The sequence below is a fragment of the Eschrichtius robustus genome, chromosome 3 (genome assembly GCF_028021215.1).
Source record: "Eschrichtius robustus isolate mEscRob2 chromosome 3, mEscRob2.pri, whole genome shotgun sequence".
Taxonomy (NCBI): domain Eukaryota; kingdom Metazoa; phylum Chordata; class Mammalia; order Artiodactyla; family Eschrichtiidae; genus Eschrichtius; species Eschrichtius robustus.
The window spans coordinates 108744285-108769979 of NC_090826.1; the positions used below are offsets into that span (position 1 = coordinate 108744285).

Below are 25695 nucleotides of genomic sequence, written 5' to 3' on the forward strand. Positions count from 1 at the left end.
TTGTTGGGCAGGAGGGAAGACCCTGGGCCCCTCTTCCACTCCAGCGGGATCACATGGTCTCTCTCTGCTCCCTCCCCTCTCTTTCCCTGGAGTCCGCCTTTTTTCTGATGGTGGTAGTGATTGTTTCTAAGGTCACCCCGTCTCTCCTCCTGCCCTGGCCACCGTGCCAGGGGTCAGTGTCCTCTTTGGTGACAAAAGCCGCCCTAGATCTGGGCTCCCTGGGGAGGGAGATGGCTGGGCCTGACAGTTGGAGCCGCTGTCTCTCTATGGTGTTGCTGCAGCCCCTCCCCCCACTGGGCACACAAATGGGCTTTATTCAGCAAACAAAACCACCCCCCCTCCCAGGCCACACAGGCACGTGGACCCAACCTCACCGTGGGAAGCGGGTGGCGACAGGCGCAGGAGAAAGAGATTGCTCCAAACAAATTCTCTTTGCCTCACTTCTCTTCCTTATTTTCCACAACCCAGGTTCTGGTCCTTGACTTCCTCCCCTCCACCCGCACCCTGAGTCTCCCAGCTCCTTCTGGTTTACCTCTCTCCTAACTCTGCGCTCTTCCTATTCCAGGGCTGCTCACATTCTGCAGGGCATGGGGAACGGGTCCTCCCACCATCTGCCCTACACCATCCAGGGAGGTGCTCCTCAGAGGAGAAGCCAGATGGAGAAGAAGAACCCCTGAGGGAGCTGGATGGGACCCCAAAGGATCGGACCCCCAAACCCTCCGTTCCTGCCCCAGCCCATTCCAGGGGACACCCTTCTCAACAGTGTCTGTGTGAATAGCAGAGGAAGGAAGAGCTCACCCCAGCTGGGCTCCTGAGCCAGGGCCAGGGCTCCTGTGAAACCCGCCACGCTTCGCTCTGAGCAAGGCCATCCTGCATGCTTAATCGGCTATTTAAGGAGCTGTTCGCCAGCAACCCAGACAGTCCCCACTCCCCACGTACACCCGTCCAGAGCCACCTTAAAAGCGGGAGGCAATTGTGAAGTAGCTGGCCAGCAAGTGGAGTGAAGACTGCAGAGGGAGATATAAAAAAGAGAGGGCAGAAAGAGAGGCAGAGAGAGATTTATCCTGGGGACCCAGAAACTCATGGTACCCCACTGAAAACCAAATCCCCTGGAAGCCCGCAGAGACACAAAGAAAGCAAGAGAAAAAGTTAAATACACGCAACTCCAGGAAACTTCTCTTCTCTCTCCGCCACCCCTCTGCCTCTCTCTCTCCCCTCCTCTCTTCCCCCCGCCCCCTGCCCTAGTCCTCTAGTCCCCAAACTCCCAGTACCTTGTGTTCCTTCCAGGGATACCATGTTGTTCTTCACCCTCCTGCTAGAAGTGATTTGGACCCTGGCTGCCAACGGGGGTAGGTACATCTGGATGTCTGTGTGTGTGTCTGTGTGTGCTGATGTACACATGTTGCCATGCATGCTTAATGGAGGAGGAGGAGTGTAAGAGGAAGCCTAGGGCTAGAATAATAGGCTCAGGGATGCAGGGAAAAGGACAGGACTGGGGAGGAGACCACTTTCCTTCTTTTCCCTTTGCCATTCCAGCCTTGCTGTTCGTGGGGATGGGGGCAAACTAGCCTGGGTCAGGATGTGTACATACACTGCGGGAGTCACTTTGCAGGCTACAAATTCTCTCCGGAGCTCTTTCCCCCACTGCCCTGGTCCCAGGCAACCCTCCTGTTCTTCTTTATTTACAAACTCATCCAATTAGGGAGCCAAAGAGGCCTGGAGTGCAAGGATAGAGGACTGATGGGGTGAGGGAATACTCCTACACCTCCTGCCAAACTCACACCCTGATCCCTGACTATGAACCTCGTGGCCAAAGTCCCCTCTCCGTTCTATGGGGCGACTAATTTCCTGGTTTTTCCTGAAAGCTGTAGCAATAACAGTCGACACTGTTGGGCCCTTTACAATTTACACAGGACTTTCAGGAACTCCCAGGAGAGGAGGAAGGACTCTTGGGGGGAACAGGCCGAGGTGCTCCAGGAATGTCCCCAGAACCCCTACCCCTCATTTTTGTGATCCCTGTGCCTAGCACATAGCAGGTGTGTAATTAAAATTTGTTGGAAGAACAGGATGAGGGGGGTATCCAGAGGGCAGAAGGGGAACACAAAGAAGATAATGGGGGGGGGGGCACCCAGCCGAGGAGAGTTGTAAATTGCACCTGAGGAGAAAGGAACAAATTGGGAAAGAGGAGGAAGAGATGTGAAACTACTGTGTTGAGGATTTGGTGGGAGGGGAAGGGCAAGGCTCTCAGCCTGCCCAGAACCAGGGAATTCGAGTTGTTGAAGTGTCCCACTGAGCTGGTGAGTGAGAGGCTGCCTCCAGCCCTCCCTTGCGCTGCTTTTCAGAATTGTCTGAAATAAGGGATGGGCCAGCAGAAGAGCCCAACGATGAGATCAAGGATATCTTAGAAGTCTGAGGGATTTATTTAAGGGAATAAGAGAGAGAGAGAGACAGGGAGGAAGTTAGAATTTTTCTCTGAAGTTTCTAGCAATTTGAATAACGCAGAGACAACCTGCAGGAAGGCCTCCCTTTCCCCTTGAAGCAGTTTGGCCCTGGGTGAGAGCTGGACCAGCAGACCCCTGAACTTTTAGCTGGAGACAGGACTGCACGAGAGCCTGGCATGTGACCCAGCTGGCAGTGCTCTTTTCCACACACAATGCTTCACTTTGATCCTGTCCCTGCCAGCCTGGCAGCCTGTGCCCACCCACTACCCACAACGTGGAGCGGACCCTGCCCGATTCCCACCTTCCCCAGCCATCTGGGAATCTAGGGAGCAGAGCTTCCTGGTGATGGGAAAAGTTTCCTTTAGAGTTCCTGGGACCAGAGGAGGAACTTAAATGTTCATTTACAGCTCAGTGCCTTCTTCCATGCAATGCTTCCAAGCAAAGGAATAATCGCCCTCTTCCCTCAGCAGCACTGCCCGCCCACGCTGAACTTCTTGCCCCTCTCTTTGTTCCAGTCCCTTTCCTCCAAACCCTACACCGTCACCTCAGCCCCATCTTCTAAGGGTTAGATTGGTTTGGCAGAGGCTGTAGAAAAGTGAGGGTTGGGTATTTTGCACATTTGGATCCAGGTTAATTTTAGTCTCCTGGATTTATCTCTTTTCATTTCTCCTCCCCCTTTACTCAGCGAGCACAAGCACAGCCTGGCTGGTGATTTTAAATAGCCGCCCCCCCCCCCCGACCTTTCCACTGAGGTGTCCAGTTTCAGGGCTTCCTTTGGGAAGTGCTAGAGCAGAGGGAGGAGAAAGGGGGGCGGTGTGGAGGAGGGCCCTGCCCCAGGCTGCGCTGGCTGTAACTCAAATTACTCTGCCTTGCAGGTCAACACTGGACATACGACGGTGAGAGCAGAACCCAAGGCCTACCGACACCCCTTCCCCACTAGGACCTCTTCACCTGGCGGGAAGACTTAGCCACGTGGGTGGGGAGGTTTCCTCCAGCTCCTCACACTAGCTCCTCCCTTCCCTGACTCCCCATGCCCCAGCTTTCACATATATGATTCCTAGACCCTGTTCTAACAAGCAAATCCCACACACCCTGATTCAGCAGAAAAGCCAGTTATGTCCTCAGTCAATCTGTGTGGGAGTGAGGGAGCTGGAGTGGAAAGGGAACTGGGTGGGGAAAGGCGCCATAAGCTTAGCTGCCAATTCTCCTCCTGGCTCTCTCTCTATCCTGATGGATCCTACCCCCACCTGAATCTGGAATTGGGACAGAGCTTGAGGTCAGGGGTGAGGAAGAGGCCAGCAGGACAGTTTGTGACCCTGGCAGAAGTGGAACCCGATTCATTTGCGTTTCTGATTAATAACTTAACCGAATTCCAGAGTCAATGCAAGGTCCAGTGCGAAAGCAAGAAATGAATGATGGAAAGTCAGCAGATCTGAGTCTTAAGGCCACCTGATAGGGGGGGTCCCAAGGAGACCCTACCTCTCTAGGATCATTTCATTTCCCCAGTTTTCCTGCTCCTACTCAAATCCCACCTTCCCGGGTATGCGGGCTTTCTATCCACCCCCTCTTCCTCTCATTTAGCTTTCTTGCCTTCCAACAAGAGGACAAGTAAGTAAAAGCAACTCTCCCCGTTCATCAGGAGAGCTGGGGAATCATCACTGCCTCTGCGTAGGTGAAGGGACTGCAGCAGCAAGTCCAGCAGGGACGCCTTGCTCACCCAGCCCCGCACAACTGGGAGCTTCATCTGGGGTGGAGAGAAGTGCATTTCTGCCTCCACACGGGTGTATAGCTTGGTGGAGGGTTGCTGAAGGGTGGTTAGGGGCTGGAGGACAGGACAGATGTCTGTGGTAACCCCCACCAGGTCCACATGGTCAAGACCACTGGCCAGCCTCTTACCCTGAGTGTGGAAGCAACGCCCAGTCCCCCATCAACATTCAGACAGACAGTGTGACTTTTGACCCTGAGTTGCTACCTCTGCAGCCCCATGGATATGAACAGCCTGGCACCGAGCCTTTGGACCTGCACAATAATGGCCACACAGGTAAATAGACCAGGCCTCCAAGGAGATATAAGCTCCAGTTCCAATCTTAGGAGTCAGAGGTGAAGAAGCATTCTCCTAACTTCTAAATTCTCAGAAGGTTTCATCTATAAATTTGGAGACATGAGAATGGGGATCAGGCTCCTGTAGCCAAAGGCGGGAACTGAATGTGTATGATCAAGCTCTATGGGCGGGTTAGCATCATAGCATTGACTTGATCTTTACTAGAAAAGCAGTGGCTAGGACTTCCAGCCAGTGGTCCAGTGGTTAAAACTCCAAGCTCCCACTGCAGGGGGCACGGGTTTGGTCCCTGGTCGGGGAACTGAGATCCCAAACGCCGCACGCAGGGCGCGGCTAAAAAGAAAACAGAAAAGCAGTGGCCTATGCGAAGAAGTGGGTGCTGTGCAGGGAGACAGAAAAGGCTGGCCAAATCTCCCAAAAGTGGTGGCAACCCAGGGGTGGGAACGTATCCACATTCGTCCACCAACCCTAACTCGCTCTCTTTCCCTCACAGTGCAACTCTCTCTGCCCCCTACCCTGTATCTGGAAGGACTTCCCCGAAAATACGTAGCTGCCCAGCTCCACCTGCACTGGGGTCAGAAAGGATCCCCGGGGGGGTCAGAGCACCAGATCAATGGCGAAGCCACAGCTGCAGAGGTACCAGGGAGCAAAGCCTGGATTAGGACACAGTGGTAGGCACTGTCGGTGCCGGGGGAAAGGAAGGATCTGGAAACTGGGAAAAGTCATACTTGGGGGGAAAGGGCAAACTTTGTGGGACAGATTTAGGACATGCTAGAGGTGGTGGTGGTGGCTAGGATAAAAGCTTTTGGGAGGGGGTAGTGGAGAAACATTAAATGATTCAATTCCCTCTCCCCTCCCTCAGCTCCACATCGTACATTATGATTCTGATTCCTACGAAAGCTTAAGTGAGGCTGCTCAGAGGCCTCAGGGCCTGGCTGTCTTGGGCTTCCTCATTGAGGTCAGTGGCCCGCAATCCCTCCTTGGTCTCTCTCCACTTCCTCTGCATCCCTCAGTCCTATTTTGCCCATGTCTGTTGCTGGTCGCCCTCTCAAGACAAGTCAGCAACCCATTCTGACCATTTATCCTATACACAAATGTCTTATCCCAAACATGGACTCATCCCGAACTCTCTCGCCCTTTCCTCCCCATACAGGTGGGTGAGACTAAGAATCCAGCTTATGAACACATTCTGAGTCACTTGCATGAAATCAGGCATAAAGGTGAGCCCTAAAAATCTATCTTAAGACAAAGTAACATTAATTAGGCTTCAGGGAAATTTCTCATAAAGGCCTGAGAGGCCTGGAACGAGGCAGTGAGTTGGGGCCGGAGGTGGGCGGGGTGTTCGCTTCTAGGAGCCCTGTCTAGGTAAGCGAGGGCGCAGTGAGAGGGAGATGAGTCCTAGTCTGTTCTTGCCCAGATCAGAAGACCTCAGTGCCTCCCTTCAACCTGAGAGAGTTGTTCCCCCCACTGCTGGCGCAGTTCTTCCGTTACAATGGCTCGCTCACCACACCGCCCTGCTACCAGAGTGTGCTCTGGACAGTCTTCAGTCGAAGGGCCCAGATTTCAATGGGACAGGTGAGTGGTGGAGAGGTGAGACAGCAAAACATAGTTGTAACCTCAAACCCTTTCCCACTCCCGAGAGCGAGTGCCACTTGTCCCTTAATCCCACTCTTCTACTTCTCAGCTGGAAAAGCTTCAAGAGACACTGTTCTCCACGGAAGAGGAGCCATCTAAGCTCCTGGTACAGAACTACCGAGCCCCCCAGTCTCTCAATCAGCGAACGGTCTTTGCTTCGTTCATCCAAGGTAACTGTACAGGGCTCGGAAAAGGAGACGGGAAACTGGGGGACTCAATGGCAGGAACTAGGGAATCCCTGGGAAGGAAAAGAAGGCTAACAGGGGAAGGGATTTCCAGGACTTGCTTGGACTGGGAACCACGCCCCAACCCCGAGTACTGGCACAGTGTGCTACTCCCAACTGGGGTGGGGATCTAGTCTCACTGACCCAAGTTTTCTTCCCTTACAGTGGGATCCTTGTATACCACAGGTAAGACAGGCCTACCCAGGTATCGAGGGGTGGAGTGCGGGGTAGGGTTCTCCTCAGTGAGTTAGGGAAAAGCTCAATATCTATGTTAGTCTTAGGCTGACACCTTCCATCTTTATCTCTCCCAGGTGAAATGCTGAGTCTGGGAGTGGGAATCCTGGTTGGCTGTCTCTGCCTTCTGCTGGCTGTTTATTTCATTGCTAGAAAGATTCGGTGAGGTCCTATTCTCCATTCCTCCAGTCCCTTCTTTGGCGTTGAAAAGCATTCGCCTACTCCACCTCTAACCCGTTTCGCCTAGGACATTAGTCATTTCCACTAACCATTCTCCCTCTTCCAGGAAGAAGAGACTAGGAAACCGGAAAAGTGTGGTCTTCACCTCAGCACGAGCCACCGAGGCATAGACTCCTTCCCGGTCACCACAGATGCCTTCCCCTCGCCTATCAGGGAGCTTCTAAAGTGGGGTGCAGGGACTGGACAGAAAATACTGTAGGAGTCGGCTGACATCCCTCCTTCCTCCAGACAGCCCCTACACAGAGGTATGGACAGGCTCTCATTCAAGGAAAAACAACAGAACCTTCAGCCTCTCAAAACATGTAGATCAGGACAGCCCTATGTTGACAATGCAGAGGGTAAACTGTGTTTAGTTGTAGGGGAAGCTGGGGATGTGCCCCAAAGTCCCCCACCCCCTCATCCTTATATCCCTGTCCCTAGATACAGTACAAGATCTCCCCTTAGGAAAAAGGGTTGCTGCTGTTGTATTTTTTTCCCTCAATATATTAGGAAATTAAATTTGCCGACCCCGCCTCCGGCCTTACTTTGGGGGCTCTTGAGAACGGGAGAGTTCCTTAATGCCTCAGATGGCAGAGGTGGGCAAAAGGTAGGGAAAAGGAAGAATGGGTGAATAACTCCTTTTACCCCAATTCTGGAGAAGGGGAGATCCACTTCTGGAAAATGCTTAACCCAGAGCTTCTGACATGTTAGACACCCAGCCCAGATTTCTGCCCTGTATCGAAGCTATGCTTGGAGGGAACCAGAGGTTGCCAGGTTAGGAGGGAGGTTGGAAAAGAGACATGAGAGGGCAGAAACCTCAATTAACATGTTATCCCCTCCTTTTTTTTTTTTTTTTATCCCCTCCTTTTAAAGCCAAGTTCCCTCACAATTATAAAGTCCTTTTTATTAGTCAAAATCACAATCACCTTGATTAAAAGGATGGGATATGCCATCCTCAGCAGAAAATGATACAGTTTATAGAAAACCTCCCCGCCCCCCCCAACACCCCCCAATTAAAAACTAGAAAAAAATCTGCCCTCCTTCCCTGCGATGTCACAGTAGGCTGACTCCCCCAGTGGCACTGCGGCTCTGGGGTGGGCCAGCTCCCCGCAGCACCCTCCAGTACACCTTGGGGAGAGGAGGGATGCTGGTGGTCAAGGAGGTTGAAACATTAGTTCCAGTAATACCAGTTCCCAAACATGCACTTCCTTCCTTTCCCCCAAAGCCTGGGACCAAGGGGAAAGCTGGATAGATATAAGCCCAGCCATAAGGAGCAATTTGAGGAGGGAAAACATAGTCCAAGGAGGTTAGGAGAAGAATTCCAACATACTTCCTCCCTCCTCCCGCTCAAAAAAAAAAAAGGCAATTTGGGGGCCTTTATCACACCAGAAATGGTTCCCCTCAGACCTGAGAAAAAGACTAAGATATCCAGTCTGGGGAGGGGGTACTGGGAAACTCAGAGCTCGTCTACCCTTGAACCTCCAATTGACTTCATCTCCACAGCAATGGCTAAACTAGGTCCCTTTTCTTGGCAACCTGCACTGTCCAGAACAGGAGATGGAGAAATACAGGGCGAGGAGATCAGGAGGGCACCCCGGGCCCAGGGGTCCCCCCCAAGGTTCCCTCAGTCCTCGGGTGGGATGCGCAGGGCAGAATACACCATCACCCGACTGTCCTCCTGCCGTCGGCCTGCAGAGGGGAATGGGGGTGAGTCTTGGGCAGGGTGAGAGCAGAGCACTGACACATGGGGAGTCCTGGACAACAAGGGGAGGGGGTCCCCAGATGGTGGGGATAAGTGCAGATTCAAACCCACCAGTCACTGACTGGCTGAACCCAGACTGCTCCTGGTAAAGCCTAGAGACTAAAGGTCATGAGTGGACAAAGCAAAACCCTGAAGGTGGTGGAATAGACCGACGAGGAGACAGAGAATGGTGGGCAATGGACCCGGGCTAGGGCTGGGCTCAGTCATGGGCAGTGGGCAGGCAGGTGGGATCTGTCAGGCGATCAGTCCAGGTAGTCAGTCCTTACACGAGAGACTGCGCTGGATACTTCGGAAGGACCCTCCAGCTGTGATGAAGGCCCAGAGCCCCATGGAAACAGTGACTGCATAGATGGGCAGCAGGCTGGCCTCGTACCAGGGGTTCAGGAATGTCTGGGGATGGGGGGAAGAGTAGAAAAGAGGTTAGATTCTTCCTCTAATCCCCATATTCTCTTTGTGCCTTTGACCCAAATCTCCCCCAGATATCTCACTCAAATCTCCCAGTCCTTCAGAACACCGATATCTTGTGGTTAAGGGCATTTGTGATTTTTCAGCCCCCTCAGAGGTTTCTGCCACTCCTGCTCACCTCAGGCCACCTGCATTAGTTTGACTAATCCATTCAAACTCCTCCCTAGAGCATCCGCAGAGCAGGTTATACAATTGATGCTGAGGTGAGAGACGTCTAAAGACTCACCTTTCCGCCTCCTCCCAAGATAAGTTTTTAAATGTTAAGAAGTGAGAATATATTTCCCCTCCATCCCACTCACCATTAAGTTCTTTTCTCTCTAACTCAGGCCCCTGTCCCCAACTCACCAGTCCCGATGTCAGTAGGTGACTCCCAACCACCAGGCCCAAAGCCCAGTACCGTCTCCTCTCACAGGCATCAAAGAACACAACTCCCCAAAAGGTATGGAGCAGGATAATGGCTGCTGTCAGAAAGGCTGCAGGGAGGGAGATGGGGATGAGATACATCCCTCATCTTCTCCCAGCCTCCTGAGATGTTGAGCCAAAGAAGTCTCCCAGGGAAGGCCAATAAACCAGATCAGGGTCAGGGATGAATGGGGCATGAAGGCAAGAAAGAAAGTGGATCTTACCTGAAGTCAAGAAGTAATAGGGTGAGTCTCCATGGATCCCAACCACACCTGGCCCAAGTGCATCGGCCAAAATATTGATAACAGAGAAGACACCACTGATGATACCGAAGGAAAGACCAGAAACTGGGGGGAGGGAGGGTTTCATCAATGTCAAAGATCACTATAGCCTTATTACCAGTGATCCCTCCCCATTCCCAGTCACAGTTCCCCCACACCTACTCTCCCTCCAGACCACCTCTCCTTGGAAGTCAGGTATGAAGAAAAACAAGAAGCCGCTTAGGACATGTGGATGTTTAGAGACTTCCCTGGGAGAGAGGAGTGTCCAACTCCCTCCTCCAGTCCCTCTCCCTTGGCTCACCATAGGCCATCTGGCGGATGGAGATGGGTGATCTTCCGTCCTCACTCAGCGATGCTAACCCCTCATCTGCCTTCCTGGGGTGGGGTGGGTGGGATAGGGGAAACATGAGGGAGGGCAGGAATCGCCTTCCCCTCTAATATCTGCCCTTAGTACCTCCTCGTCCAAACCACCACCCAGGGCTGCCCCACTTATAGTTCAGTCCTCTGCCCTTCTCCCCTCCAGACCACCCCATCTTCTTACTTAAGCAGCTTGTAGTAGGCAAAGCGGAACACCTCCTGTAGAAGGACAGAGACTGCAGCACCAAAAATCAGGAGGCCATACTGGAGTCGGGCATCTGACCGGTCGGTCACATGGACCAAGATGAACCAGACCACAGAGGCCAAGAGCAGGGAGACCAGCCAGAAAAATGCCCTGAGGAAAGACAAAGGCAATCAGACAAGCAAGGGTAGGGGGCATCCAGGGAAATCAAAGAGGGGAACCAACCGAGGCTGCAGCATAAAAAGTGGAAGTTAGACTTCCGGATTGTCCAGGGAGACAGGGAGGAGATAGGATAGGTGTCTCCACCAAGGGAGTTTGTAGGGATCCGAACGCAGGGAAAGGGTAAGAAATCTGATTAAAGAGTCTTCAGAGTGATGAGAGCCAGAGTGTAGGAGGACAGGAGGGCGAGGTATCCATTCCTGGATACTCCCTTAGGGCCGGCCGAGGTCAGCACAGCCCCCTTCCAAGTCTTCGCCTTGGGCCTCCTCGGACGTCGCGGGAGGAGTATAGGAGGAATCTGTGCGATCTCTGGAAGGCGGAAACCAACTGCGGGAAAGGGCAAATCACCCAGATCCCTGACTCGACCCTCTCCAATCTTCACCTCCGACTTGTCTCCCCCTCTCAGGCTTCCAGGCTCGCCCCAGTTCCTCCAGCCCCTTTCGGATCTCTCTCTTCGGCGTCCTCCCGCGTCTCCCCAACCCCTTAACTCACCCGGCGACCAAGATGATGACGCGAAGCGGGTCTCCTGCCACAGTGATCAAGAAAAGCGCAAAGGCCGGGCCGAAAGCGACGAAAGTGCATCCGAAAAACACTGCGGCCCCCATGGCTGGGTAGCTGGGGGCGAGGTGGGGGCCCGGCCAAGAGAGGCGAAGGGGTGAAGCACGCCAGCCAGGGAGTCCGCGTCGGGTGGCGACGCGACCCCGTGAGGGGCGCGGTGCAATGTCACCCCGGACCCCCGGGAAGGCGGGGACACCGAAACCCCAGATACAGGTCGGCGCGACTTCCTCTACGGAAGCCGAGGAGGGGACAAACCCCTGCCGCGGCCCCATGGCCACCTCCCATCTAATCCCCACCCCCTGGAGGCCAATGGAGAACCCGCGGGGGCGGAGCTGCGGAGGCGGGGGCGTGGCTTCACGACGTGCTGGGAGTTGTAGTCCTGCCCTCCTCCTGGACCTCGGCCCTGGGAGTGGCTCCAGCCGGTTAAACCAGGTTCCTGGGTTCGGTTCGACCTTGGTCGCTGTTCCCTTTCGTTATTTTATGGGGCAGGGTGGTAGCAATCCTACGCTTCTTGAACAGCTGCAGAGGAGGGAAGATCCTGTTGGAACCTAAAGGACAAATACAAAGAAAGCACAGGATAGAGGGTGCAGGGAGATAGGGACGGGTATTGTTCTTACTTGAATGAGAGGAAATGAGCTAGAGCTACTGCCTAAGAGATGAAGGTTGCACTTAAAAGTAGGAGCTCTTTGAACAGGCTACTATAGGAAGCATGCAATGCAGTGTATCGCTAATGAAGCCTTCATCCGTAATGACAGGAGAATCAGAGCGAAGTAAAAGGAGCCTGGAGAGCAATGTTAGGAGGGTTAGAGGGGATTTTGAGTTAAAATCGAGAGTTAAAGTTGTTTGTAAAAAGCAATTAGAGCTATGGAGTTGGAAAATGACACCCCCCCCACCCCCACCCCGCCAAGTTACTCAGTTCCTTTTATGTCATACTTCCTCCATTTATTTTCTGAAAATGAACCTCAGTGGTGTCTTTTCCTCAGGCTGGGGGGAAGGGTAGGCACAGGAGATGCATATTAGAGCGAAAGAAAGTTAAAGTATGAGAAGAGGGTATTGTATCCTCATTTGGATGCAGGTGGGGTTAGTCCTTAGGGAGGATGTTTAGGAAAAAGAGTACCAGGATGGGAAAGTGAGGGAAACTGGAATATTGTTCTTGAGAGAGTAATCAAAGTACCCAAAAAAACTATAGAAATTCTTCAGAGAGAACCAGGCTTACTTTCCTTCCTGGAAATGATTTATGGCAATGCATAGATGTACATCCACATAAGAGTTTTACATTTTTTTCCAGAAAATTCTGGAAAGGAGCTGAAGGAATAGATTAGATAGATGTACGTGAGAAGTCACCATGCAAATCCTCCCCCAATAAGGTTAAGAGGGTGGGAACATCCTGGCCAGTGCTCAAGACTCTATTGTCTTGCTTCTGAGCATAGCAAACCAGAAGAGATAGGGATAAGACAACTCTTCTCATCTCTCCTTTGAGCTGTTACCACAGCATTTGCTGACTTAATAACGGGAATCAAACCTATCTTGTTCATTGGTAGTTCCCCAGAGACTTGCATAGTGTCTGACTCATAGTAGATGTTGAATGGATGTTTATTAACTCCCTTAAAAAAAAATACCTGCATTCTTTTCTTATTCCCTTGCCTCTGAACCCTGAATTGCCTATCAGACTAGGCCTAGCACACTGTGCCTAGCACATACGTTATGTTTGATGTTTCTAAATTGAATTGAATGAAAATGGGAAATATAAAAGCAGAGAGAAGGATAAGATGAACTCCACCCCTGTAGGCTAGAATGAAGGGAACATACCAAGTGACTGAAAGTGGGAGAAGGGGTGTCGCATATACAGCAGGGAAAGAGACTACCTGCGTCCTCCCTTTTCCTATCCTGTGTGCAGAAAGTTGAGAAGGAGGTGAGGTGAGATCAGTACTTAGCAGAGAGGAAGTAACTAGTCTTGACTGAAAGTTTTTTTTTTTTTGAAATCAGAAACAATGCAGCAGGTGCTTGGAGAGTCAGACAATGATGTTGATGTTGTTCCCATACTTCGTAGTCCGAGACACGCAGAGAAGGGAGACTATTTTCAGTCTAGGAAAAATGCTCATCCCTTCCTCAGAATAATTTGACTGTGAAGAAAGAGATTGTGATGAAGCCTCGGAGAGAAGGGCAGTTCTGGATAGTGATAGTAAGTCAGGGACAGCGAGAGGGAGGGTGAGCTTTTTGTGAGGACTGGGAACAAGGAAGCAAAGTAGGGGAGAGGGGAAACTCCTTGGTAGGCTGGGGTTTTTGTTGTTGTTTGGTTTGGGTTTCTTTGGGTTTTTCGTGGGTTTGTTTGTTTGTTTTGTTTTTCTGGAAGTGGCAGCAGGAGGCCTGAATGGATCTAGTCTAGAGCCAGAGGGTCTCAATGAACATGTTTCCATCAAAGTTCACTTTGCCTCTCTTGATCTGGGCAGCTGTGGCTGAGGACCGCACTGGTAGTAACTGATGGCCCAGTCAGTCAGCAAGTGGGCGGGGAACTCCCCCCCCTGGGAGAAGGGTTGCTGCAGCTCCTTCCCTGCTTTGGAGGAGGGCAGAAGGCGGGGTAAGTTTGGTGGGAAACGCTGTAATTTCCTTTTTTACTTTCAAGGCACTAGTGCAGAATCCAGAATGGATGTCCTCTTTGTAGCCATCCTTGCTGTGCCACTCATCCTGGGTAAGTACACGTCTCTCCGTGAGCTTTTGAGCCAGGTCTTCTACCATAAATGGGGTGGGAGAAAAGAAAATGAGGAGAGGGCGGGAGGTGCAGTTCAAAAGGAGTGATAACACTTTCTCAACTGTGTTAGATGTCAGGGGCAGAGGGGGAACCTGGAAATTAGGGCCAGGAAAAGGGGAGGAGAGCATAGTCCTGTCAAAGAAGAGACAGCTGACGGGGATGGAGCCCCAGCCATGGGGAGGTCCTAACGAGAGTGAACTCAGCTCGCCATCACCACAGAGTTGAACAAGATGAGAAGGACTAAAGTGAGAGTGGAGAGAGGTGGACTCTTTGAAGGTGGGGCAGTCTGAAACTAGCGAGGGAAGCCAGGGTATCTTCTTTCCCAGCGAGTTGGAGAAAAGCTTTGTATTAGTAAAGACACAGAAGGGGTGGCCTTTAGGATAGTGAGTACTGTCTGCCTTCAGGGACAAGGTCCCAAAAGTAGCTTGGCTCCTTCCCTCCTTTGTTCCCAGTCTGCCAGGTGCTCTCATTGTTTCCCTTTCCTCCAGACTCTGTGTCATTGCTTGGGGTTAAGAGAGAGCATTCAAGGAGCTTAGGGAAATATTTAGCAGGAGGCCTAGAATTCCTGACCCAATCAAGTCCAAGCCACATATTTTTAATCCTGGAAAGGAAGAAAAACTAATGCAGATGGATCATTTAGTCCAGCTGACTCATTTTAAGAGAGCGGATGTTAACTGGCTTGTTCAGAGATATTCTACTAGTTAGCATTGAAACTGGAACTAAAGTCCAAGTCCAAGAGGCTGTGTGTGTGTGTTAGTTGTGGGAGCCACTGCTAAGAGAACATCTCTCACAAATAAAGTAGGTGTAGAGCATACTGAGGAGTGGATTTGGAGGTCTTAATTTCTGGTGTCTCTCTGCTTCCTACCTTTTTAAGGCTTAGTTTGGGTTATAGTATGTGAAGGGACCCGTTTTCTCTTCTGGGAGTTCCCGGATTGAAAGGGCACAGTGTAACAGGTCTCATCAGAGTTATGGAGCCCAGAAGACTGAGAAAGGTTTAGAGGTGCAGAGGCAGGGAGATAGTAGAGGGGAGGCAGAAGGAAAGGAAACTGATAGAGCTGAGGTCAACGTCAGGTGTCCTTCTATTGCTAAGGAGTTCCAGATGCCCCCTGACCTCTAGTCCTTGTCCCCCTAGGACAAGAATATGAGGATGAAGAAGGACTGGAAGAGGATGACTATTATCAGGTGGTCTATTATTACACAGTCACCCCCAACTATGGTGAGTATGTATAAGGTTCTGACCCTTCGCAGGATGGAGAGAGGTTTGGGAGATGCTCACTTCTGACACTTTGACTTTTCCTTTACAATGGTATAACTAGGTCAGAGAGAAATGTGGCTATGAGCAAAAACTATCAAGCTCATGATGTCATGTCTCAAACTAGTGATTTTCAATCCTTTAGGAATTGATTGAAACAACTTGAAATTTTTCAAATTTGTACATGATTTTAGACACCAGATTGAAAATATAAATGCATACACATTCACAAACATTTTTTTTTAAATGGTATAGTGGTATAGACAGTTCAGCAATTTCTTTTTTTTTTTTTTTTAATTTTTGGGTTTATTTATTTGTTTATTTATTTATTTATGGCTGTGTTGGGTCTTCATTTCTGTGCGAGGGCTTTCTCTAGTTGCGGCAAGTGGGGGCCACTCTTCATCGCGGTGCGCGGGCCTCATTATCGCGGCCTCTCTTGTTGCGGAGCACAGGCTCCAGACGCGCAGGCTCAGTAATTGCGGCTCACGGGCCTAGTTGCTCCGTGGCATGTGGGATCCTCCCAGACCAGGGCTCGAACCCGTGTCCCCTGCATTGGCAGGCAGATTCTCAACCACTGCGCCACCAGGGAAGCCCCCACAAACATTTTAACATCAAAAGTTCATTAGAATTATACCAGTAAATTTTACAACTTGAGCAAATTGAAGTATTCTGAACAATTTCTTCCTCTTCTCATTTCCAGATCTAGTGCTACCTTTGTTACTACTGATTTTTTTTCTCCTCCCCAGATGACTTTGGTGCAAACTTCACTGTTGATTACTCTATGTTTGAGTCAGAGAACAGGCTGGTGAGTGATATCTACATGACCCTCTAGGAGGATCAGGATAGGTAACAGTTAAAAAGAAACTGGGCATTGTTGAAATGTAAATGATGAACAGGAATAAAAATTAGTTAGGTGAAGTGAAACTAGGTAGTGAGCCCAAAACAAATTTGTTAACCAAAGCTGGGGATGAAGCCAGAATGCAGTAGGTTTGCTAAGACACTGAAAGGGAGGAACAATCCTTGAGTCAAGGGAATTGGTGAATGGGATGGGTACATAATCCATGCAAACATGAAGTAGGGAAGATCCCTGAGTTTAAGTCTTGGGGGATGGGGAGGGGGGAGAAGAGGTGGTGAAGGAGAAAAGAACTCTAAATAGAAAATCTATGAGGATATTGAATGGAGGCAGTGATTAACTCTGTGTTTCCTAATCCTACTGAGGGCAGAACAAGTTGGATAAGGAGGTAATGGAAGCAGTAGAGACTACCATTAGTGGTGAAACAGACCCTGCAGACCATCAGAAGCCTGTAACAGAGAAACCAGTGACAATGGAACCAGTGAGTGGATTGGGGATAAGGGGGGAGGGAGACAGACAACCCTTACCCTGGATAGATCCCAGGGCTGGTGACGTGCAGCAGAGGGAGGCTTTGGTGGATGGGGGAACCAAATAACTAGCACTACAATGCAGGTGTTCATCTCAGCTTGGCCATCATTTCTTTCACTGAGATTTAACACTAACCCTGTATACAGAACACTGGGAAGATTTGGTGCAGTTAAATTTCAGTTGAATAGTATTTAATGTGTAAGTAACCTATGCCTAAAGCTGCTGATGATGCTGAAAAAGAAATCTGTGATGTTGTTATTATCCTCAAAGTATTCATAAAACTCAAGTTTACACTTATGAAACATTTAAAACAAAATGAAAAGATTTGTCACAATGTTAAATTGCATATACATTTGACAGCATATGACAAACAAGTGCTTTAGGCTGTGGAAGGAGAGAGATTAGCACAGGCTGAAGTTGTCTGGAAGACTTTTAGGAGGTAATTGTGTTTGAAATACACTTTGAAGAATAGGTGAGCTTTCGATTGGCAGGAAGTTATGAAAGGATGAAAGCAATTAGGGGGAAGAATAGTTATTCCAAGAGTGAAAGAGCTGCATAGACAAGGGGGATAGAACAAGCAGGGTATGTTTAGTGGACTGAAGGAGAGGGTATATGGAAAGGAACGGTGGGAAATTAAGAAATAAAATTTACAATGCTCCAAGTACTTGCTTGGTAATCTCACATATGGGAAGATAGGACCAAATTACAGAGTCTGAAGTATCCGGGCAAGGTTCAGACTTATAAGCAATAGGGAGCCTAGTAAGTTCTTCAGTGTGGTAAACACACAATGAAAGTGGTATTTTTGAAAAATGATTTATCTGGTTGTATGAAGGATGCAGTGGAGTGGAGAGAGACTCATGAGGTTTGCATCATTCCAGAAACAATCCATTAAAGGTCTGGACTAGGGAAGTGGCATTTTGAATGGAGAGGAGAAAAATAAGAAACATTTTGAAGAAAATGCCTTGCTCCAGTGATAATTTCATATGGGCAATAAATGAGGAGAGAGTTAAAATAACTTAAAAGTTTTAAACATGGATATCGGGGGAAATGGTTGACCAAAATGGGAACTGTGGGAGATCAGAGTGATTTAGGAGTGAAGTTACAAATTTGGTATTGGCCAAGCTGAATTTACAGTGACAGCCCTATGAGGGTGTCGTAAAGGTAGCTGAATTAAGTCAGTGCTACAGTTCTAAGTGCAAAGTCACAGTTACAAAAGTAGATGAGCTCATTAGAGCCAGTACACACAGAAGACCAAAAGGCCAATGACTGTGCCGGTAGTTAGTAGAAGAGGAATCAACCAAGGAAATGGAGACAAGCTGATTGGAGAGGTAGGCAGATAGCCAAATTTGTATTATGAAGTCTAGAAGAGAAAGCTTAATACAATCAATCAAAAGCTACCAAGAGGCCAAGGAGAAGGAGGTGATTGATAATCACAGAGAAAGCAGTTTTAATTGGGTGGATGTAGCAAAAGCTAGATTTTGTGGCGTTAGAGCGGGAATACATTGTGAGGAAGTGGAGGGAGAGGATAGACCAACCATCTGAGAAATCTGGTAATGCAAAAAGAGAAGCAACAGCTAGAAAGGGCAACAGGATCAAAGTGCAGTCTGAATATAGTTGAACACAGATGGGAAGAATTAGTAGAAATGGAAAGCTGATGCTTGATAAGGACAGATAAATATTTTAAAGTATATAGTAGGCTCCCTTTAGATTGTAAACTCTGTGAGGACAGAACCACTGTCTTAATTATATTTATATCCCCCCTATGGCACCTAGCACAGTGACTAGCATAGTGTCATGCACATAGCTTAAAAAACAAAACAAAAAACATCTCATTGAATTGAGTCAGGTCTCCCTGGTATGGTCAGGAATGGCTGAAAGGCACAGAGGAAAGGACTTCTTATAGTGATGGGGAGGAGGGGTGGATCTTTCTCTAAGCTCAGAGGAAAGAAGACAGAGATTGGTGTAAAGAGATGGTTATCCTTCCAGAGTGGGAGGTGGGCAGTAGGAAGGATGACACTAGCCTACTATGAGGGGATGTCTGTATTTTAGCAGAGTCCAGATCTGAACAATGCTGTATCCAGTCTGCAGAGTCCTGGTGCACTCCTCCTGTCCTGGGCCCTCGTTCAGGGGGGGATGTATTTCATGTAGAAGGTGAGAGTGCAGCCACTGGCCTTGGGGGAGTCTGTGAAGCAATTTTACCAGTATCTCTGGCTAGTGTTTCCAGCCTGGTCAATTCTCTCTCAGCTGCTTAAAGAGGGATCACATATAGAAAAATCTTATCTAACTTTAAGGAGGTTTAGGAGATGTTGAGGCAAAGGCCTTTGTAATAAGAGTCATTACTTTTTCTGAACTGGGAGGATTTCAGGACCTCCTAGAGCAGAAGCAGGTGGAATGGAGAAGAAACTTCTCCAGGTTTCCAGTCTGCCTCGAGGAATCAAAGCTGGTTCCAGCTGGCCTGGTTTAAAGCTCTTCAGGTGATAGAGGGCAAAATGGGAGGGGCCCTACAACCTGGCAGAGTCAAGAGGCAGAAGTGGGGGTGGTTCCCTAGTGTAGGGGAGAGATGGTGGAAAGGGGGAAGGAAGAGAAACCTGTATTATAGGGAAGGAATTTAAGTTGGTAATCTAAATAACTATGGGCATGAAGGGGTTTAGCAGAAGGAAGGAGTGAAGAGGGGAGGGGGACACATCTAGTGGATGTCATGGGGAAATCTAGCTCAAAATAAGAAATCTGGGGGGTTTCCATAGAGGTGGGAGGGGCTTCCTGAGTCCCCTGACCTTGTTTTTTTGTTTTTTGTTTTTCCCTTTCTTCGTTTTTTTTTTTAGGAGAGGGAAGGCTGCTACGACTCATTGGATGGGGATTTGGGAAGAGGAGAGTGGAAGATTAAATAAATAAATGACGTAATCTGGTTACTCTCTACTCCTTTATGAGGGTCAGTTCTAAAGCTGCAACACTGAAGAGAGCACCAGGATATAGGTGTGGGAAGGGTAGATTAGAAAGGGAGTTAGGCGACAGTACAGTTAGAGGGAATTATTAGGGCTGTGAAAAAATAAACCCTGAAATTTTGGGAATAATGGAGAAAAACACCCACAAACAACAGGTTTATTCACAGCCTATAATTCCCTCTAATTCTACTGTTTTGCTTTATCATATATGGTGTTGAGACAGTATGTTTGCAGAAAGAAAGTTGAAGTGGAACCCTTTTTTCCTTTTTATAAAATAAGCACATTGTTAAACATACGTAAAATATCAAAACTACTTAGAATAGATTTTTAAAATTCACACCCTCCTCCACTTATCTCCCCACTGCAGCTCCTAACTATGTACCCTTTTCAGTTAGTAATTAAGGCATTCGGGGACAAACTGTTTTTTTCTTCTTATAAATTTATTTATTTATTTTTGGCTGCTTTGGGTCTTTGTTGCTGCAGGCTTTCTCTAGTTGCGGCGAGCGGGGGCTACTCTTGGTTGCGGTGCGCGGGCTTCTCATAGCAGTGGCTTCTCTTGTTGTGGAGCACGGGCTCTAGACGCGTGGGCTTCAGTAGTTGTGGCTTGCGGGCTTTAGAGTGCAGGCTCAATAATTGTGGCACATGGGCTTAGTTGCTCCGCGGCACGTGGGATCTTCCTCGACCAGGGCTCGAACCTGTGTCCCCTGCATCGGCAGGCGGATTCTTAACCACTGAGTCACCAGGGAAGCCCAGGGACAAACTTTAAAAAGAAAAAAATTTTTTTTTCCTTTTATCCTTCGACCCTAATCAGAACTGGGCTGCCCCCTTGCGGTCTCTTGGATGTTTTAGCTTCAATCAGCCCACAGTCCCTGGGTCCTGTCCCCTTCTCTCCACTGTGCCCTCAATACTGCCAGGGGGAGTTCCCCGGTGGCTTAGTGGTTAGCACTCCGGGCTTTCGCTGCGGTCACCCGGATTCAATTCCTGGTTGGGGAACTGAGATCCCGCAAGCCTCCCGGCACAGCAAAAGAAAACAAACAAACAAAACAAAACAAAACAAAGCACTGCAAGGGCCAGTGAATAGTAAACTCCGGACTTGCCACCCTCCGTCCTTCAAATCTTCTCCAGAGGACAAATGAAGAAACTGAAGCTGCACAAGTACATAATCTAGGAGATCAGAGACCTACCCACTCTCCTTTTCTTGTGTTAAGAAACACAGAACTAAGGGCACAGGGCCCGGGGAACCAGGGTAGAAAAGTCAGGAACAACCCAGCGGGGCTTTGACCTCTGGAGTCGTGGCGGGCTGGCATCTGAGGTGGTAACGTGCGTGGCGGGTTACATAAGGAAAGGGCTGGTGGAGCCGCCCCAGCGGGAGCCGGGGAGAGGACGCGGTGTTCTCGGCAGCAATCCCCACCCTCCTCACCCAGCAGGGCAGGAGGCACCCAACTTGTAAGAGAAGGAGGAGGAGGGGAGGGTGAAACAGAGACGGGGCAGTCACGAGAGCTGGGCCGCCGAGAGGGGGAGAGTATACATAGTGGCACACATCCATTCTCTCACACACGTTGCAGACGCAAGTCGCTGATCGTTTCCACGTGCTGCACTCGTGAGCGGAGGCGCTGAAAGAGGGGGCAGAGGGGTCGGTTCCCAAGGAAGAGCCAAGAGTCCCACATCTCAAGGCTCACCCCTTAGGTCACACAACCAGTCTGCACACTCCATTTGCGCGGATCCGGCACACCACCATCCTATTTAAAGCCACAGGCTCCGCCCTTTTCCTCCCCTCCCTTCTTTTCCACTCTTTTTCCATCCTCCTCCTTCTCTCATCACCGGGTCCTCCTCGCTAGCCGCATGTAGGGGCGGAGCACGGAATGCTTACCTTCCAACCAATCGTCACCTGACTGCCTCTTTATTGGCCGAGCCCCTGTATGCTGTAGCAAATGGAATGTGAACTTCAGTAACGAGAGTCACGTGCCACCGGCTAGACAACCAATGAGGGTGCGAGGTCTGTGTACGCCGGGGGAAGGCACGTGCGGAGCTGCACGTGTCTGGGAGGGGGAAGGGGCGGGACCCAGTGGGAGGGAGGCGGAGGTGGGTAGCCCTGACCCGAGAGTCGGAGTAGGAGCTGGAGACTGCCTGGGCTGAGCCGACCGACACAGGTGAGGAGACTCAGGTCAGGGAGCGATCCGCGCAGGAGGATCAGACCCGGTGGGAGTGGGCTTAGGGACTCAACGCGGATATTGGTATTGCGAGGGATCGCATCACGTGGCAGGCGCGACTGGAGATGGTCCGGCGCAGGGATCCTGATCAGAAAGATTGGCAAGAGGAGGGAGGTTGCTGCGGTGTCCCTAGGTGGGTTCGGGTGCCGCAGATTTCCGGCTTGCCGGTGGCGTGATCTCAGGTAGGGAGGCTCGCTGCGGGGTCAGGATGAGACCAGAAGAGGCGAACCGGGGAAAGGTGTCAAATCATTATATTTACTCTGAACTGAGGGGAAAGAGTCTGTGTCAGGCTAAGAGCTGCTCTGCGGAGGCCAGAGAGGCAATCCAGGTTCTTAATGGAGGAGGGGAGGCGGGGAAGATGACTTTTTTTATTGTCCCTGAGACAGGTAATATTGGGGAGGGAGAGAAGAGATATTATGATCGCAGACAGTACACCCTAGTCTCCCAGTCCATTTCCTAATACTCAGATTCTGGTTTCAAACTCCCTCGCTTTGCTCTTCAGTTGCAGGTCCCGATGTTTGGGCACTCCGGGAGCTGCTCTCCAGCCCCTGCTTCTGAACCTATGGATTCTCCATCTAGCGTTTCTTCCTACTCTCTTTATTCCTCTTTTTCCACCTCCCCAGTGAACAGTGACTCTGGCTTCCCCTCCGATAGTGAGAGGGAGGACAAGTGGGCCCATGGCCCCAGGCCAGACACTGTTGGTCAGAGGGGAGGTTCTCGGCCCAGCCCTGGTCCTATCCGCTGCAGGCAACGACCCAAGGTTTCCAGTAAGCAACCTACAGCATCTCACTCGGAACAGCGGGGCTTGGCTTCTTCTATGTCAGGATCTGGGGTCAAAAGATCAAGAGGTGGTGAATTGGAGGCCGGTCTAAACATCCAGGGTTGTACCACAGAAGGAGACCTGCTGTTTGCTCAGAAGGTAAGAGAAAGCTGGGGAAAGGAGATAACGACCAAGTGGCTTAGCACCCAGTTGGTTGGTAAGGACCCCATGAGGATAGTATTGGCTCTCAGATTGGGAGATGGAAGAATAAGTACTGGTGTGGGCAGTTCTTGGTCTTCTATACCCTTTGTCCTGTTTTTCTACAGTGTAAAGAGCTCCGAGGATTCATACCCCCTCTCACAGACCTACTGAATGGACTGAAGATGGGTCGATTTGAGAGAGGTAGTTATCTGATTACTTGTATTCATTTGAGCTACATTCATCTCTCTGTCTCTCAAAATATGTTTTGAATGTGTATTTCTCTTAAGTCTTTGTTTGGGGCCTGGATGATTCCCTTTTTCTCCTGTGACAATTTCTTTAGGTGAATCCATTTTAAGCCCTTCTGTCTTTCCTTTACCTGATTAAATTCTTGAATCTCAATCCTTGATCTCTCTTCCTCTTTCCTGACCCCAGGATTGAGCAGTTTCCAGCAGAGCGTGGCAATGGACAGGATCCAGCGCATAGTAGGTGTTTTGCAGAAGCCACAGATGGGGTAATTGATTCTTGATTCTTTCCTCAGTACTTCATAAAAAAGGAGCTATCTCCAATCCTGTCCTGTTACTTTTTTCACACCTAATGGCTTTTTTTTTCCCCCCCACAGAGAGCGTTATCTAGGAACCCTGCTACAGGTAGAAGGAATGTTAAAGACTTGGTTTCCTCATATAGCTGCCCAGAAGTCATCATTGCGTAGTCAGCTGACCAAGGTGAGAACTTATAAACCTGAGGAAAAGGTGGGGAAATAACCAAAGAAATGAAGTGTACACGCAAAAATGGGCTCCCTCTTCCATTTTCTTTTGGATCTTTTCATCTTTTCAACAAGTTTTCTTTTCAGGGAAGGGAATGCCTAAAATTCCTTCATTGTCTTGATTTCTAGGTGTTTTGGGGTTCTATTTTGTTTGGATCATTTCAAGGAACTCCATGGAATTTAGCCCTGTTCCTCATGTTGTAGCTTATCTGCTTTCTGCATAGATACAGAATGCTTTTTACCTGGCCAAATGAATCATGCAGGAAGATTCCTCAGCTTCTCTCTGCAAATCTTTTCTCTTCTGCTGCCCCTAAACCCCTTTTCCTCTCCCTCTTTTTACTCCTTCCCAAGTACCCTTGTATCCCTCTGGAAGCATGGGTTTTGAGGACTGGTCACAAGAAGTACATCACTGGGAGGGGTGAAGGCACCCATGGGGCACCCATAAGGAGAGTGTTGCAAAGATTCCTTTTTTTTTTTTTATTCTTTTTTATTTATTTTTGGCTGCGTTGGGTCTTCGTTGCTGCACACGGGCTTTCCCTAGTTGCGGCGAGCGGATGCCAGTCTTCGTTGTGGTGCGCGGGCTTCTCACTGCGGTGGCTTCTCTTGTTGTGGAGCACGGGCTCTAGGCGCACAGGCTTCAGTTGTTGTGGTATGCGGACTCAGTAGTTGTGGTGCACGGGCTTAGTTGCTCCGCTGCATGTGGGATCTTCCTGGACCCATGTCCCCTGCCTTGGAAGGCGGATTCTTAACCACTGCACCACCAGGGAAGTCCCTGAAAAGATTCTTAGATCTAGTGTGGAATGACCTATTTTCTGTGCCTTCAAATAATAGAGTATGTAGGGGGCACTCAAATGAGAGGGAGAGGAAAGTCTCCTGTAGCTAATGGACAGTCCTTGTTTTCAACTGCTGTGGGAATAATTGATTTAAAAATAAGCAGGAGGGGACTTCCCTGGTGGCACAGTGGTTAAGAATCTGCCTGCTAACGCAGGGGACACGGGTTCAAGCTGTGGTCTGGGAAGATCCCACATGCCACAGAGCAACTAAGCCCGTGTGCCACAACTACTGAGTCTGCGCTCTAGAGCCCGTGAACCACAACTACTTACTGAGCCTAAGTGCCACAACTACTGAAGCCCGCGCTCCTAGAGCCCATGCTCCACAACAAGAGAAGCCACCGCAATAAGAAGCCCGTGCACCACAACAAAGAGTAGCCCCCGCTCGCCGCAACTAGAGAAAGCCCGCGCGCAGCAACGAAGACCCAAGGCAGCCAAAAAAATAAATAAATGAAATAAATTTATTTTAAAAATTAAAAAATAAATACATAAACATAAGCAGGAGGATCTTGCCTGCATATTAATCTACACTTCTTAAGGAACTCAACATAGGAAATTAGAACTTAAAATACAGAAATTGGGAAATGATGATTCCAGTTAAAAATAGACTTTTTAGAAAGAAGTTCTAAAATAAATTAGTTTATAAATAGTGAGAATCAATGGGACTGTTTGTTTTATTTTGCATACGTGTGAATAGCCAGTGCCTATATAGTGTGTGGTACAAGAATTTGTTAAATAAATGAAAGTACAGTTTGGTTACTAAAACTTTTACTTAATCATGGCCTGACAGGAAATTATCTATTGCATAAAACAAGGTATGTTAGCATTACAGAGTTCCCAAGGAAACCAAATGTTTAAGCAACCAGGTGGAGTTAATCTGAAAGCTTTCTCACATAATTTTTTCTCTTCTCTCCCCCTCCCTAGCATTCTCCAGGCCACCACAGTTATCCAGCTGCTTCCTCTCCTGCACTTTCTGTGGAAAAGATGGACCAGACACAGCTAGGACAGCTAATATTGAAACCAAAGCAGCCTTGGCACCTCACTGAATGGCCAGCTATGAACCTCACTTGGATCCACACTACTCCAATTTGCAATCCCCCTCTCAGTTCCCCAGGTACCATCTCCTTTAGCCATGGTCCTTTAGGCACTGGAACCAGCATTGGTGTCATCCTTTTCCTCCAGCATGGAGTACGGCCCTTCACCCACTCAGCCCCAACCACTCCAGTTCCATCTACTACTACAGCATCTCCTGTCATCCCTGGTGATCCTAAGATACTCTCTGGAGAGGGGCCTTGTTGCCACAATTTGCCAGTAACTCTGCCATCAGACTGGAGCTGTACCCCATCCCCTCTTGGTGTACCCACCATGACCAGAGAGATGACCGTGGGAGACCTAGAACAGATGAGAAGCCACCCTTCTGTTGCTCCTGATGTCCCTCCTCTCAATCCCTAATGCAGGACTTGAGACTGTAGTTTCTAATTTGTGTAAATATATGTCTCTCTATATACTTTTTTAACTGTTAATGTGTGAATTTGTGTTGAGGGAAGAG

The 25695-nt window shown here is 49.4% G+C and overlaps 4 protein-coding genes across 9 annotated transcripts; 3 read left to right on the plus strand and 1 right to left on the minus strand.

Moving 5' to 3' along the window:
- The first annotated feature begins 1294 nt into the window (after nt 1–1294).
- Nucleotides 1295–7597, plus strand: CA14 (carbonic anhydrase 14). The gene is made up of 11 exons (XM_068538176.1): nt 1295–1349; nt 3317–3337; nt 4303–4482; nt 4994–5136; nt 5363–5458; nt 5654–5720; nt 5918–6075; nt 6185–6305; nt 6525–6545; nt 6671–6755; nt 6880–7597. Exons 1-11 carry the CDS (start codon nt 1295–1297, stop codon nt 6941–6943), a joined length of 1011 nt encoding a protein of 336 aa, XP_068394277.1. The 3' UTR covers nt 6944–7597.
- A 104-nt stretch (nt 7598–7701) lies between these two features.
- APH1A (aph-1 homolog A, gamma-secretase subunit) lies at nt 7702–11330 on the minus strand. Its single transcript, XM_068540696.1, has 7 exons — nt 10993–11330; nt 10264–10434; nt 10024–10097; nt 9666–9788; nt 9385–9512; nt 8841–8964; nt 7702–8501 (listed from the first exon to the last, which is right to left on the minus strand). Exons 1-7 carry the CDS (start codon nt 11328–11330, stop codon nt 8437–8439), a joined length of 1023 nt encoding a protein of 340 aa, XP_068396797.1. The 3' UTR covers nt 7702–8436.
- Nucleotides 11331–11459: 129 nt separating this feature from the next.
- Nucleotides 11460–19441, plus strand: C3H1orf54 (chromosome 3 C1orf54 homolog). 4 transcript variants are annotated; one of them, XM_068538177.1, is made up of 7 exons: nt 11460–11490; nt 13682–13747; nt 14940–15023; nt 15806–15864; nt 16283–16393; nt 18490–18591; nt 19263–19441. In XM_068538177.1, exons 2-6 carry the CDS (start codon nt 13702–13704, stop codon nt 18586–18588), a joined length of 399 nt encoding a protein of 132 aa, XP_068394278.1. In that variant the 5' UTR covers nt 11460–11490; nt 13682–13701; the 3' UTR covers nt 18589–18591; nt 19263–19441. The 4 variants fall into 4 exon arrangements, with proteins under 4 accessions (XP_068394278.1, XP_068394281.1, XP_068394280.1 ...); XM_068538180.1 differs by having other exon boundaries at nt 18493–18591; XM_068538179.1 differs by having other exon boundaries at nt 11463–11498.
- A 2028-nt stretch (nt 19442–21469) lies between these two features.
- CIART (circadian associated repressor of transcription) lies at nt 21470–25695 on the plus strand. Of its 3 annotated transcripts, none has more exons than XM_068538181.1 (6): nt 21470–21532; nt 22095–22511; nt 22679–22754; nt 22986–23064; nt 23173–23275; nt 25071–25695. In XM_068538181.1, exons 2-6 carry the CDS (start codon nt 22107–22109, stop codon nt 25596–25598), a joined length of 1191 nt encoding a protein of 396 aa, XP_068394282.1. In that variant the 5' UTR covers nt 21470–21532; nt 22095–22106; the 3' UTR covers nt 25599–25695. The 3 variants fall into 3 exon arrangements, with proteins under 3 accessions (XP_068394282.1, XP_068394284.1, XP_068394283.1); XM_068538183.1 differs by having other exon boundaries at nt 21488–21532; nt 22340–22511; XM_068538182.1 differs by lacking the exon at nt 21470–21532 and having other exon boundaries at nt 21877–22511.